The sequence below is a fragment of the Corvus kubaryi genome, unplaced genomic scaffold (assembly GCF_017639235.1).
Source record: "Corvus kubaryi isolate FWS band 111438036 unplaced genomic scaffold, C.kubaryi_AGA036_p1.0 37397, whole genome shotgun sequence".
Taxonomy (NCBI): Eukaryota; Metazoa; Chordata; class Aves; order Passeriformes; family Corvidae; genus Corvus; species Corvus kubaryi.
Genome location: NW_024581136.1, coordinates 9,066,736 through 9,079,975, shown reverse-complemented (window position 1 = coordinate 9,079,975; position 13,240 = coordinate 9,066,736). Strand labels below are relative to the sequence as shown.

At 40.7% G+C, this 13,240-nt stretch overlaps 1 protein-coding gene across 2 annotated transcripts; it reads right to left on the bottom strand.

The window, feature by feature from the left end:
• Positions 1 to 407: 407 nt before the first annotated feature.
• Positions 408 to 13,222, bottom strand: PPP1R2 (protein phosphatase 1 regulatory inhibitor subunit 2). 2 transcript variants are annotated; one of them, XR_006018341.1, is made up of 8 exons: positions 13,022 to 13,215; positions 8,342 to 8,449; positions 7,854 to 7,931; positions 7,449 to 7,552; positions 6,105 to 6,284; positions 4,679 to 4,886; positions 3,155 to 3,205; positions 408 to 1,846 (listed from the first exon to the last, which is right to left on the bottom strand). XR_006018341.1 is itself a non-coding variant. In XM_042041914.1 (7 exons), the coding sequence occupies exons 1-6, from the start codon at positions 13,165 to 13,167 to the stop codon at positions 3,201 to 3,203; spliced, it is 621 nt and encodes a 206-aa protein (XP_041897848.1). In that variant the 5' UTR covers positions 13,168 to 13,222; the 3' UTR covers positions 408 to 1,846; positions 3,155 to 3,200. The 2 variants fall into 2 exon arrangements, 1 of the variants encoding a protein (XP_041897848.1); XM_042041914.1 differs by lacking the exon at positions 4,679 to 4,886 and having other exon boundaries at positions 13,022 to 13,222.
• Positions 13,223 to 13,240: the final 18 nt, after the last annotated feature.

Here is a 13,240-nt window from a genome sequence, read left to right as displayed (position 1 = left end):
AGGAGTCAGAAGTATCTAAATGCTTACTCTTTGCCCTTGTTTACTCTATAGAAGTGACCACTTCTGATAGAAGAAGAAATAGCATTCTTCATTGTTGAAAAATTAGCATCACCACACTGGCCAGAATCAAGAGTTCAGCTCTTGTGAAAAGATGCTATTAATCTTGATTCAGGACCTTAGAAGATTAACTAACCCACAATTGGCTACCCTGTTACCTACTAAGGAGAGGAGATAGTTGGGAATGGCGCACTACAAAACCCAGTTAGCACAACTCACAGGTAGCTTTGGCAATGCATTCAGTCTAATGAATCACTCCTGTAAAAATCTTTCAAAGGACAGCATCCTATCGCCTTATTCACTCTCAATTTTTCTGGGACTCCAGGAAAGCTCACACTTGAGAATGCATATAACTGTAAAATAACTTTCATTCCTTTATTCAAACTTCACATATACAGTGGAGAAAAAGACATTTTAAAATAGATCCATATAATTATATGGATTTTTGCAACATATCAAATTCAGATCAAAATTAAGATATACACTGTATTTCATAACCAAGCTAAAGCTTAAGTGTATTCTTCATTTGTATAATAAAACCCAGGAACTACTCTGAATACTGGAACATTCACCAGTCAAATTCCACCCACTGAGAAGTTTTTACAGCAATTTGGAGGTGAAAAATCCCTCTTTACGGCTATATAACCACACTGTAAACAAGTATTTGAATTAGGCAGTTTCCCTTCTAGCTTCCAAAAAGCCTTCATTTTACAAAAGCAGTTGCTGTGAGTTGCAATGGACACAGGAAGATTTAGACCAGTGGTTTTCAGTATGGAAGTTGCCAACCCCGAACGAGTAGATCAACAGCAGTTATCTTTAATAAAGAACAGCCAGATCCTAAGCTCAGCACATCTTCACAGTCCTGATGTGTATTTCCTCGTGGCTGGGTGTTTTTCCTCAGGTGCTAACAGCACAAACACTGTTCATGCAACTGGAAAGAACCAAACATTTGAAACAAGAGCCAGAAGAGTAACAGTGAATGTGATTTTTAAGAGAAAAGCTGGAGGAAACTTGCATGTTCTCACAATAAACCAGGGTGAGCTCCACAAAACAACCAGTCCCGATGGAAGAGGTTATGACAGTTAAATGCAAAGTTCAAGTTAGCCGTTTCCAGTGTAAAAACATTCCCTCCACCAAATGTTAGTACTGCTTTAGTCAGAAACTAACAACCAATTCCAAACACTGCTCTTAAGAAATAACACAGCTCTTGTTCTAAAGACTGGGAAAGTGCAGGTAAAAACGTACTGAAATCTAGATTAACAGGTCAACACTTTACAAAAAAAAGTTGTAGGACTTGAATAATCCCTTTTTAAACTGCTTAACATATCTGATAAATAGCTTGCATGTCAATCTGATATATGCTGTACCATCTGGCTCTTGAATCCCAAAACTTTCCATATGAGACACCACATCTAGAACACTCTCAAATAAATAGTGAAAAACCAAAAGACAGTGTTTCAAAGCAAGAGTAACAGTACATCACGCAAGATAATCAGCGCTATACATACAGGGAATGCCATTCTGGTTGAACAGATTATGAAGCAGTATTCTCCATGAAATACTAGGCACAAGAATAAATCAATTAGACAGCTTTTTCTGCCTAATGGACAAGTCTAAAATTAACATTCTTGGCAATACAACATTGCAACTGATATGCTTCTTAAGAGCCTTAATTGCAAAAATCATGAAGCGATGTTTATATTTGTGTCTTTGACAAGCAGTTACAGTTCTGGACAGATTTCTTCTATGCTGTGTGCTCTACTTTCCAGCTGGTCACGAGTAACATGTGCTGCGTAAGAAAGATTACAAAAAATAGATAATTCTTCACACCCATTGAATATTTTCACAACACACACAAATATCCTCCTGAAATCATCTTTGCTTCTCCAAAGACAATGTTTGCCAACCCATCTTAGCAATGTATAAGCTTCTAGTTGGAGAGTGCAGAAACTTCTAAAATAGTTATTTCATCTTCATGCTCTAAACAGATGGCCAACACCACTGTTCAGCACGCCAAGCACTGAGTGCTCACCACCCCTGGAACTGGGAGGATTTAACTCAGGCATTTAGAACTAACACATGAGGTTCCTGAAACACCAGCAAACATAGTATTTCCCAGGTGAAATTTCAGTTCCATATGAGACACTTGAAATAAAAACCCCCAACTTTATATGCGAAGGAGTACAGTCAGTTGTGTTTTCAGGAAGTTGTTAACTCATTGCTTTGAGCAAAAGCACAGCAATAATCAGAGGAAACTTGTCTTTAGTGCTGATCAAAGAATACCTCATCAAAATGATGATATTCTTTTTAGAAGGCCAGTTAGGCTTGGGCATGAGTTAGACTTGGTAACATGCAGTTTAACAAGCAAACAGCACAGTTAACCAGCAGAACTGACTGCTGTGTGCTCCCAGCCTTCTCACTTAATTCATCTTTAGGGTGATGGTTGCCCTGGTTAAGAAAACACAACATATTCTGTATCTACCGAAGGCCAAAGGGCACACCCAGTCAGTGACAGCTCAGCTGCTGGGTGCCATCTGAGCAGGGTTAGCAGAGCAATGCAGCTAAATGAACCAGAAAGAGAGAACAAAAGTCTTACTGCTTGTCAACTGAACTGCTACAGACAACACCCTCTGGCTGATACTTTCGTGTAGCAGAAGATAGGTCTGAACTGAAATCATCATGCTTAAATTTACCTACATCAGGAATATTTCCTTCAGTGATTTAAAAGAGAATTTCTAAAGGGAAGGTTTTTATGGAGAGAAACAAAGGTCACTTCTGCTGGCAAAGTCTATTTATGTTATTCATGGAGTCATAAATAGCAAGTAGCCAGAGAAGCTGAAATGCTGAAGCAAGCAAATATAGAATTACAGAATGGTTTGAGCTGGAAGGCACCTTACAGAACATCCAGCTCCAACCCCCCTGCCATATGCAGTCTGTTACAACTTCTACTTTCTTTTCTACAAAAGAGCTTGGCTGCCGGAATCCATATGCATGGGTAAGGTATGGCTACTTGAGGCAAGAAAGGAATGATCCATCCATTTAAAACACTTCGTAGCCACAATGAAGGCAGGAGCAAAAATATACAAAGAGTTCTCACCATCACTGACTGGACTGGCCATCTTCATTTCAATCAGCAGGAAATCTCAGTCTGTAACCAAGAAGTGCAACTTGTGTTAGTGGACCTAGTGGTATCAGACAGGAGCCTCCTTAAGCCTGCCCTGAGTCTTTAGCCCCTTCTTTGAAAGCAGAGTGTAGAGATTAGAAGAGTACTGTTAGTTTTACTCAAATACAAACCAGACAGAATTAGAGGGTAGAAAGGAACATCAGATAAGAGAAGCACAGAATCTTTAAGGGATCTTCACGGATAAAAAAATTCCAAGTGAGAAGAGATTCTCAAATTGCCTGAAAAACAACTCAGGAGACAGTAGAACCCCAGAGTCACAACAGACCACTAGGAAATGCCTCTTATGTCACATCTTTACCTGCAACAATTGTCAGTACTGCAGTCATGTTATTCCATTGGAATAAAAAGACATTGCATAGCAGCTCTCACTCACATAGAGTGACTGGTGTAATAGCTGAGTGGCAGCCACATCACCTCATGATCTCCACAACTTCCCAAGAACTCAAGTCATGGAAGAATATAGAAAAATACAGCTACAATACAACATGCAGAAAACCCAGGAGATTTTCTTTGCAGTTAAAAGCATCAGGACTGTTAGTCAGTTTAACAGAGTGAAGGCAAAACAAGCCATTGCAAAAATCAACTCCTGCATCACCCAGTACAAGAGTAAGGAAACCCTCCCTTTTCTGCTCTAGACAAAAGCACTTTAAAATACAATTTCAAGTCAAAGAGCTCTTTGAAAGCTATCCAGGTGAATAATCTTTCCATACACTGTTCTCAGGAACATGAATATTAATAGTATTTGATTACCTTGCACAAAGGAAACAGCCTAATTTTTAAATGCTCAAGTGCTTAATGTAACCAAAAGCACAGCATGACCAAAAAGTACAATGACAAAAAAACCCAAGCAACAAGTGTTAAAGCCATCTATTTGAGAAATGTTCTGTAGCTCTAATTAACACTTATGAATAAGAAGATTCTTCTGTACCCTCAGAATACAGATGAGAGAGCAATAAATAATATAATTTCAAAAAAGTTATTTCAGTAAAACTTTGACATTAACACAGCTATGTGCTGAACATTTCTCATCTCAGTGTAGGAATTTCTTAAAATGTGGGCAGTGGCAGAAGACTGGTTTATTAAGAGTTTTGTCCATATCCCATCATCCTTTGCCCAACCCTGTCACATAATCCGTCTGAGGACATTCAATTCACCAGCTGCTACAAAAGTGAGACCAGTACTTAACCTCAGAAGAACTGATCAAGGACAGGGATTAAAGGCTGTGATAGCTGATATAGAGATTAGGAGATAGCAAAACATGAAGGTTTAAGCAGAATGATAGAAAAGTGAAGAATTGAGAACTACATCAGGTTAAAGGAAAGTATTTCTACATGCTATGGTGTGGAGGTGAACCAGTTAGTTAACGGGTTGCTACACTGGCAGACAGTTACATTTATGGAATCTATTAGCCATGAGCAGTCTAAAATTGATAATTACCAGTTGTGGCTCTGAAGCTGGTTATGAGGAAGGTGGAATGGACTTCAACAATAGAGATGGAAAAATGCTGCAAAGGTCTGCCTTCTTTCCACTGGCGAATGCAGCTGGGGAGCGGAGTTGCCTCTGTTTTACAGCAGAGTGCAGAGAGATGGCAGCTTCAGGCCATGCAGAAGGGTCATACGGTTGGCTACTGGAGCCCTCCTTTCCCCTGGAGAGTGAAGTTCTAGTAAATAGCCATTATAAGGCCTGTGTTAAGTTACTGGATAAAGTCAGTCCAGTAATGGGTCTCAGACACATACCAAATGACCCTTTCAGAATAATTGTGAAGGAATAAGTCCTCCTGTAATAAATAACAGGACGCAAAGGTGCAATCCACAGAACTTAAACACGCAACTTTGCAAATCACCGTTTTATTGCGTGGGATTTAAATGAATTTTAGAAGAGTTCCTAGTTCACATGGTTGTGAAAAGCAGATGTGAACCAAGTTAAACCCATGCAGCATCTTCCCAAGTCTGCAGACCATGCTAATATCTCATAGCCTTGCCAATCACAGATGAACAAGGCTTACAGACTTCACTGCCACCAGTCTCATGAACAACAGATGTGTGGTTTTTTAATGCCAAAAACTTACTCGAAGTGCTGTTACATAAAGAGGTGGGGAGTGAACTGTAATTATTCACCAGAATACCACCACAAAAGTCTAAGACTTTTCACCCAGAGAGGAGTTTAAAGATGAAGGAGAAGGTGTCAGCCTCTATAGTTTTAGGAGTTTCCTATGAAGGGACAGCCCTGAAACAGGTTCCAGCAACAGCTCCCACCTAAACATCCCAGACTTCCAGTAGCTGCACTAAAAGCAAAGTTGAGAGTCTTATCCCATACTATAGAAATGAACATTTCTGCTCAAGGACAAGTCTATATTGAAGGCCTAACAGCAGTTTTACATTACAGTGTTCTTCCTCAGGAAGATAGATATAGTCCTCTCAACGGGGAGGAAACACTGATGGTAATTTCCCATTGCTGGCTACATGATGGATTTGAACAGAATGGGAAATGACCCACAACAAAAAGCCAGGCTCTCCCATGTGGCTGCTAAAGTGTTCAGTACAAGACTGCTCCTCCTTTAAAAACGGTGCTGGCAACTTCACTAGCCAAAGTCAGTTATGTTGGGAAAATGGTAAGAAGCAGGAGGTGTTTGTTTTTCTGTTATGTCACAACAAACAAAAGCCTACATGCTATTTATCAACACTGATAGGTTTTTTTCCATGCTACAAATCTACCTATCAACACAGTGTGCAACATTGTTCGTTGAGTGTTACATACATACTGTACTCCTTCTAGTCATTCTCACACTTGAGTATATTCATTTCCCAACAGCTCAAAGGGCCACCAGTACTTACAGGTGCTGTTTAATTAATCAGTAGCTCACCATGTTCGGTAGCTTCTGTACTCATTGTTTCTACCTCTGCGGCATCACGCATCTCTTCATCCTCATCGTCTTCCTCTTCTTCACCATGTAGTTCTTTTGCAATGAGCTGCCTTGCCAGTTTGATGTTTCTTCCTTCATTGTAGTGCATTTTTCTCTTCATTTCGAACTGTTTCTTTTTCTCTGTGGACAAATAAATGGAAGTACTTATTTCTTCCCTTAAAAAAAAAACAACTCATATCTTTTTCATGGAGGAACTCACTGAATTAAAATTATTGTCTTCAAGCAGTGGAGTGCTCTTTTAAGATGAGTCTGACTTACAAAAAGGATAGTAATTGATGGACTGGAACCTCTGAAGCACTTTTAAAAGGACCTATTTGAAACTAAGAGCAAGTCTGAACCACGAGAAGCATCTGGTAAAAGTACACAAAACTCCAAGGCTTCACAAGCCTTGTTTCTAACTAAACTCAAGGACAAATTGAGACATACTGCTGGGATAGAAGATGAACTTTTGCAGATGTGTGGCTTGACTCCTGGCTAGCCACCAAAGGTCAGTTATGAGAAATATATTTACCACATGTGTAGAAGAAAATATTTTCCACTTTCCCCACGGCCTGAAGCCAACTCTGCTCCATATATTAAACATTAGCATTTCCACCAGTAATGCATTATAATTAAAATAAACTTTGCTTACTGGCAGCCCCAACACTTCATTTTTTCCTTCCTTTAGTATAGAAAGGTCACACACCCAAAGTTGAGGCCAGGAAATTTGAGAAGCACCAGCTAGATAATACAGCCCTGAAACCTTAGAAGTACCGTTTGACTGTTCCCTCAAAACATTCAAGTCTGAGTTAACATGAAACAACATCTATGTTAAAGATGCTATTTGCTTTGGAATAACTGTAGACTTCCTACTGCATCCATCTACCAATTGCTTTGAGAACAACAGAAATATCATCTGTACATTTGCAAGCAATTAACAGCATTTTATTTGCAATGATACTCATTGAATTAAGTCTACCTGAAATATGTTCAGATTAAGAACTACTCCTTCATCCCCAAACCAGAACTTCTTATTTGAGGTGTCTTAGCAGGAATTCCCACACCTTAAGCTTGTATACAGGGAGGCAGCCAACAGCAGCAAATTCCTGTTTATATGTATATCCCAAACCAAACATTCCTGATTAGAAACAAGCAGCATATTTGTTCAAACACTATCTATCCCTATTTTAAAATCACAACATTTCTCTGATAGTACTTCTTCTTCCCAAATATTTCTTACTGAAAATCTGAAACTATTTGTAGGAAAAGAGCCTAAACAAAAGAAAGAAAACAACTTATGCCTACCCTGTTCTTCAGGTGTTAATTCTTCATCATCTTCCTCCTCCTCACTGCTTTCTTCTTGCCTTGCTATAATCTTGGGTCCTCTACCTTCAGCTGCAGCTGCCAGTCTACATAAATCATGCAATACAAAATGCTGAAACAGCAAGTTTTTCACTATTTAAAATACATATTTCAGAACACTCATACAAATAGCTTTGTTCATTATTTTTGCCATATTTATATGCAGTAACAACCTGCAAGAGGTTTAAATTACCAGTAGCACTATCAAACCCTGAAATCGACTTAATTTGACAATACCAAAAATGCAGCTTCTAGAGAAACCAACAACAACTTTCCATAAAGAAAGTCTACCCCAGGAAAGAGCAGATTACCTTAACATTTAGACAATTTTTTTATTACAACACTTACTTTTTACTCAACACATCTGCTCTTAAGGGCTCATATTCTGAATCACTCACTGCATCCTCATCATCTTCTCCTATCATGCTGGGAGGGCAAACAAAAAGCTTTTTTTAGTAATTTGCTCAAGTTTGTAGTTTGCTCAAGAAAACAGTCAAAACCTTACAACATTCAATTAATTACAACACTCAATTAAAAGACTCCTTTAATGCTTTAAAAGCTTTCCAAATCTACTTTAAATATGGATATAACAGCATTATATTCTAGTACTGAAAAAAATAAAATCAATACAAGTCAGACTTATTTATTCCATTCAAAGTCTGCTAGAACAAACCTGCTAAACTTTGTCCTTTTAGACTGTTCTCCTTATTTAGAAGCTTTGTAGATCTGAGTATGTTGCATACACCCAGTAATACTACATCACCCACAAAGTAAGTCTTGCTCTAAATCCACAATTCCACCTGGCAGAATGCAGGACAACACTTTAGCATGCATACCTGTGGTAAGGAGTACTTGGCTCATCAATTTTCATCAAGCCATAATCTTTGCCTGCAGGGTGGTACGTAGCTATGATGTTCATTTCATCCCACTTCTGGGATTTTTTACTGAAATAAGAGAAGAAAGTTAAATTTTCTTATATCCTAAAACAATTAGTTCTGCTTTACCAGAGAAGGATTTTTTAAAACATCATCTGATCTCTACTACATACTAAGCACAAAAAATATTCTTATGACACACAGACATGTTCAAAGTATGACTACTAAATACTGTTCTATACATACTTAAGTCATGACAAATTATCAGTGCAACTTAATTTCCCTAACAAGTCACAATAGCTAAATAAAACTCAGTGATCTATAAACATATTCTTATTCATATAATTCAGAGACTCCTGTTCTTGTTCAATGACTATCTTGTAAATGGTTTGATTTTATAGCAGCTTGTAAAAAGAGAATTCTTCCCCTTACTACAACCCACAAGACTTCAACAGAACCCCATGCCTTTCAGTTTACCTCTGCTGAGGGAACTGGAATGATTATTAGCAAAACTGTTACATAAACAATAGCAACCAACAAATCCCCTCCTGCAGTGAAATAAGTAGCACAGAACAAGCTGGCTATTAATACTGCTTTTGTCATCCTAAATTGGAATCATAAGCTAACTGATTCACTGCTATAATTAAGCTGAGGTAGTTTCACATTTTATTCAGACAGGCACCAGTGATGCTACATTATTTAAAATTTTCTCAGTCAACCAGAAAATGTACCATTTTATGTAAATTTGAAGAAACTTAAGCTCACCCACACTGATTGCTCACTGACAAAATATATAAGCCACAAGGAAAGCAACTGTCTTGTGGCCAGAGGAAGAGCCATGTCTCCACTGGTCTAAAAGCCACAAAAAAATGTTTAATCAACACATACCACCATGTTACAGATTTTCTCTATAAAGGTTATTGCAACCTTCATATAAGGTAGTCTTTCCCTTAGATTAAGCCAATAAATTTAATTTTGGAATAATACAGTAATTCCACAATTTAGTATTACTTTACAAATTAATATATTCTTGTTGCAAAATATTAGTTAAGGAAGCAAACATTACAGGACTTCGTGGGTTTTGTGGGGGTTTTTGTCTGGTTTGGGGTGGTTGTTGTTTGGGTTTTTTCAGGGAGGGCGGGGCAGTTGGCTGGAAGACTTCCACTTAACTGCTTTTGTTTAAACACAGACCACTCCAGTAACAGTTCTGAAAGACACTCAATCTCAATAACACAAGTGCTCTTGAGCAGAATATTATCTGTAAAACAAACTTGATAAAGCAAAATTCCAAGCACAAACTACATTCTACGTTTACAGGATCACTACATAATACAATGTGGGGGGAAAAAAAACAAAGAAAAAAAAAGTGGGGGTTGATGCTGAATCCTACATGCCACAGGCTTACATTCCAGAAATTAATACAAATTGAGTGATCTTAATCCCCTCAGCATACAGTAGCCAGTGCCAAGGTCTCATGTTCGAGGCTTCAGGTCCATTTAATCATTTTGTGCAAACACAAGGATTGCAGCATAAGCGGACAACACGTGAGTCAAATCGTGGCTCTGGCAGGGCGGGGAGTCATGAGCTTCGTGATGACAAAGCAAGAACTCCAGTCTAGGAACGCCACTCATTCAAAGCTGTCTGGTTAGGAGTCGAAAAATTCCCGGTTAAACACAGCCTAAAGTTCATCCATGATCAACACAAGATGCTCACTCGGTCGCACAGTGAGGATTTTACCAGCCAGAGCACTCTGACAATGGTACATAGATAGGGTACACGGCCCCTGTAAAGAGACAGAGCTCAGCTGACGAGGAAATACGACAGATGGGAGAAATTCCCATCACATGCTTTGTGTTCACTTGCCCAGAGCACATAAAGGTTTATAGCCCAGGCTCACAACTCCACCTAATAATAATACTGCCGGTCTTGGAACAATCCCTTTGGCATGCACTGTGCTGGAAATGAGACAGCCCACAGTAAGCAAGTCAGTGAGTCATAAATAAAAGACTGAACAGGTTTTTAGTGTCTTAGTTTTTCACATTCATTTTTTTAAACTCAGATTCCAACACTAAAAGCGTTGGCTGTGGAGCACCTCCGAAAGCATAACTTAAAGTCCACCTGAGGAAAAAAAGTCATTAGTGGCAAAGAGACAAACATGTTATTTTACCCCTGCTTGGAAAAAGCCATCACAGGAGAATGACTAAGTGCTCTGAAAACTCACACCTCCCTCGCTTGTCTCCTGTTTTGCATGCTTAGGCATGTCTGCACAGCACAGCACTAATGACATACCTTAGGATCGTCACAGGGAAATGCATCCTGACACCCCTTCAAACACAGAAACAGGAAATCTAATAATCTTCCTTAGGAAAATGAGATTTTAAAAATCTCAGAAATTATCATGTGTATTTTCTCACATTTCTAAAAATACACAGTAACTTCATTAGACACCACCCCTGTGTGGGCAGGCAAGAAATTTTAGCAACAGTAATAGCCAAGGAACACCTCTCACACCTCACTTGCTCCTAGCATAGCAGACTCACCTCTTCCACCACAGCTGCTTGTGCACACGCACACACTTCCATAATTCCTTTGTAAAATATCACATCCAGTCGCTCACAGGCTCTTACAGGGGTCTGAAGGCAAAAAATAGTGTACCCCAGGAATGCCAAGAACGCATCTGCCATTAAACCACCATCTCAGCTCTTAGGATGCAGTTCCAGTGGCGTCCAAATTTCTCAAGCTTCCCTCTTGCATCATATTTTCATTAAGGAAGTTTTCCAAACAATGTTACCACCACTAACAGCAGCACAGGGTCAGTAATGATGCAAGTATATGAGAGCTCTACTGAACATGGTGCTTTAAAAGAAGACAGCTGACACAGTAAGCTCTTTCATCTACAGGTATTTTTAAAGATATTCAGACCTGAATTTCAATATTAGAAAAAAGAAGAAGAATTACAAAAACAGATACCTTAATTTATTAACTAGTCTTTAATCTCAAAGGAAAATCACAACTGTACTACTTCCCATTCTTCAAAAAACAAAATTGTTTTGCTGAAATCAAAAATAACACTGTTATATTGATACACTGCCAACCAAAAATAATACCTGCACAGAAACCAGCTTTAAATACCCTGTACTGATCTTTCCAGGAAATCTTCTAATGCAGCCTGCCAGGTTTAGCCAATATCTTCTAACTTGCAAGGCAATTTCAGTATTAATCTAACTGACTTTATTGGCTGACATTAGTAAACAGGAAATAGAAGCTGGACTCTAGCCCACTAACTGCTTCCCAGGAAATTACTGCATGCAATAACCAATATACCATACACTCATCAGTTCATACTCCAATTTCTACTCAGTTTTAAAGATGGTACAAAAGAAACTGCAGAAAATGAAACACAGGCAACCAACAGCCAGTTGTAAATTATGTCTGGTGTGGTACTAAACACATCAAGCTACACAGTATTAAAACTAAAGAAAAAGAAAAGAAAAAATCACATTTGTGTAACATATTGCTACTTACAGTCACCTGCTTCAAAAACATAATCTCATTCATTCAGTTGAAAGTTTTCTCTCAAAAAAGGAGCAGCTAATACAAGCAACACTGCAACCCAAAACCTCTTCTTTCTTACCTTGCTGACTTTAGACTATATACATGACTTAACTAGGCAACAATGAAAGGAATATTACCATAATAACAAAAAAAAACCCCAACAGCATGACCATTTTATTTTATCATTATTTCTCTCCTTGCAATATTGAGTGAGGTGTCAAAAAAAGAAAACTGTCCAAAGCAAATTTGTGAACACACAGTTCAGGTCAGACCTTGCTCATCATACCTTGATGAAGAATCAGAGCAACGGCAGGCAGCACATGCTGGGTGCATCAAGAAAAGTGTAGGATTCTTACCCATCAAGGACAGGCGCTGGCCAGCTAAAGACCACTCTTGCATATCTGGACTAACTCGGCATGTTACAATTAAACCCAGATTTTCACGTCATTCAAATCACAAACCATACATTCTCCTGTTTCTGCCTGGGCACATTCTCAAGTGTGGGATCTTTACGGATGGATCCTGCCCAGCGGAGAATATATCTTGATGATGTTTCAGCCCAGGAGCGGTCCCCTCTCCAGGGACACGCTTCTGATTACAAGAAACGAGCTGCCTATGAGAAGGCTGAGAATAAATCAAGCGCATTTCCCACACTGTGAGCTATCCCCGTAGCATCTATAAAACCCTTTGTGAGCTGCCACACTTGGCAGGTGACAGCCACTCCTCGGCAGGAGCCACGGCAACAGCTCCCGCCGGCCTCGTGCGGGCAGCGCTCCCCGCCTCCGCCCAGGTGCACAGCCGGCATCCCTCTGCTCCCAGCGGTGCTCCAGCCTCGGCAGGAGCTCCCACTGCCTGACCCCCATGGCCGAGCGCAGCCGAGCTCCGGGCCCGCCGCCGCACGGGGGGCACGGCACGGACCCCCCGCCCCGCCCCCGCAGCATCCCCCCGGGCACGGGGCACCGCAGCAGCCCCGGCTGGAGACGCCGCCCGGCTGATCCCGCTCCGCGGGCCCCTCGGAGGAGCGGGACGGCCGGAGGGAGGCCCCGCGGGGACCACCACCACCGCCCACCACCGCCGGGGCCTCACCCGTGCTCGTCCTCGTCGCAGGCCTGGTTGGTCCGCCGCGCCCCAACGGGAGCCCCCGACGATGCCTTGCTGCCGCTCTTCTTCAAGATGCCCTTGATGGGCCCCCGCCCCGTCGCCGAGGCGTCCGGTACCGAGGGCGCCTCCATGGCCGCGCCGCCCGCCCGGTTCCGCCGCCGCCACCGCCCCGGCCGGGCCCGCCCCGCGCCGGCGCCGCCGCCT

Coding starts and splice junctions, on each gene's coding strand:
- PPP1R2 (XM_042041914.1), bottom strand. CDS start 13,167: ATGGAGGCGCCCTCGGTACCGGACGCCTCGGCGACGGGGCGGGGGCCC. Junction 7,553..7,853: donor GCAGATGTGTTGAGTAAAAA/GTAAGTGTTGTA, acceptor TGATTTATGTAG/ACTGGCAGCTGCAGCTGAAG. Junction 6,285..7,448: donor ATTAACACCTGAAGAACAGG/GTAGGCATAAGT, acceptor ATTTGTCCACAG/AGAAAAAGAAACAGTTCGAA.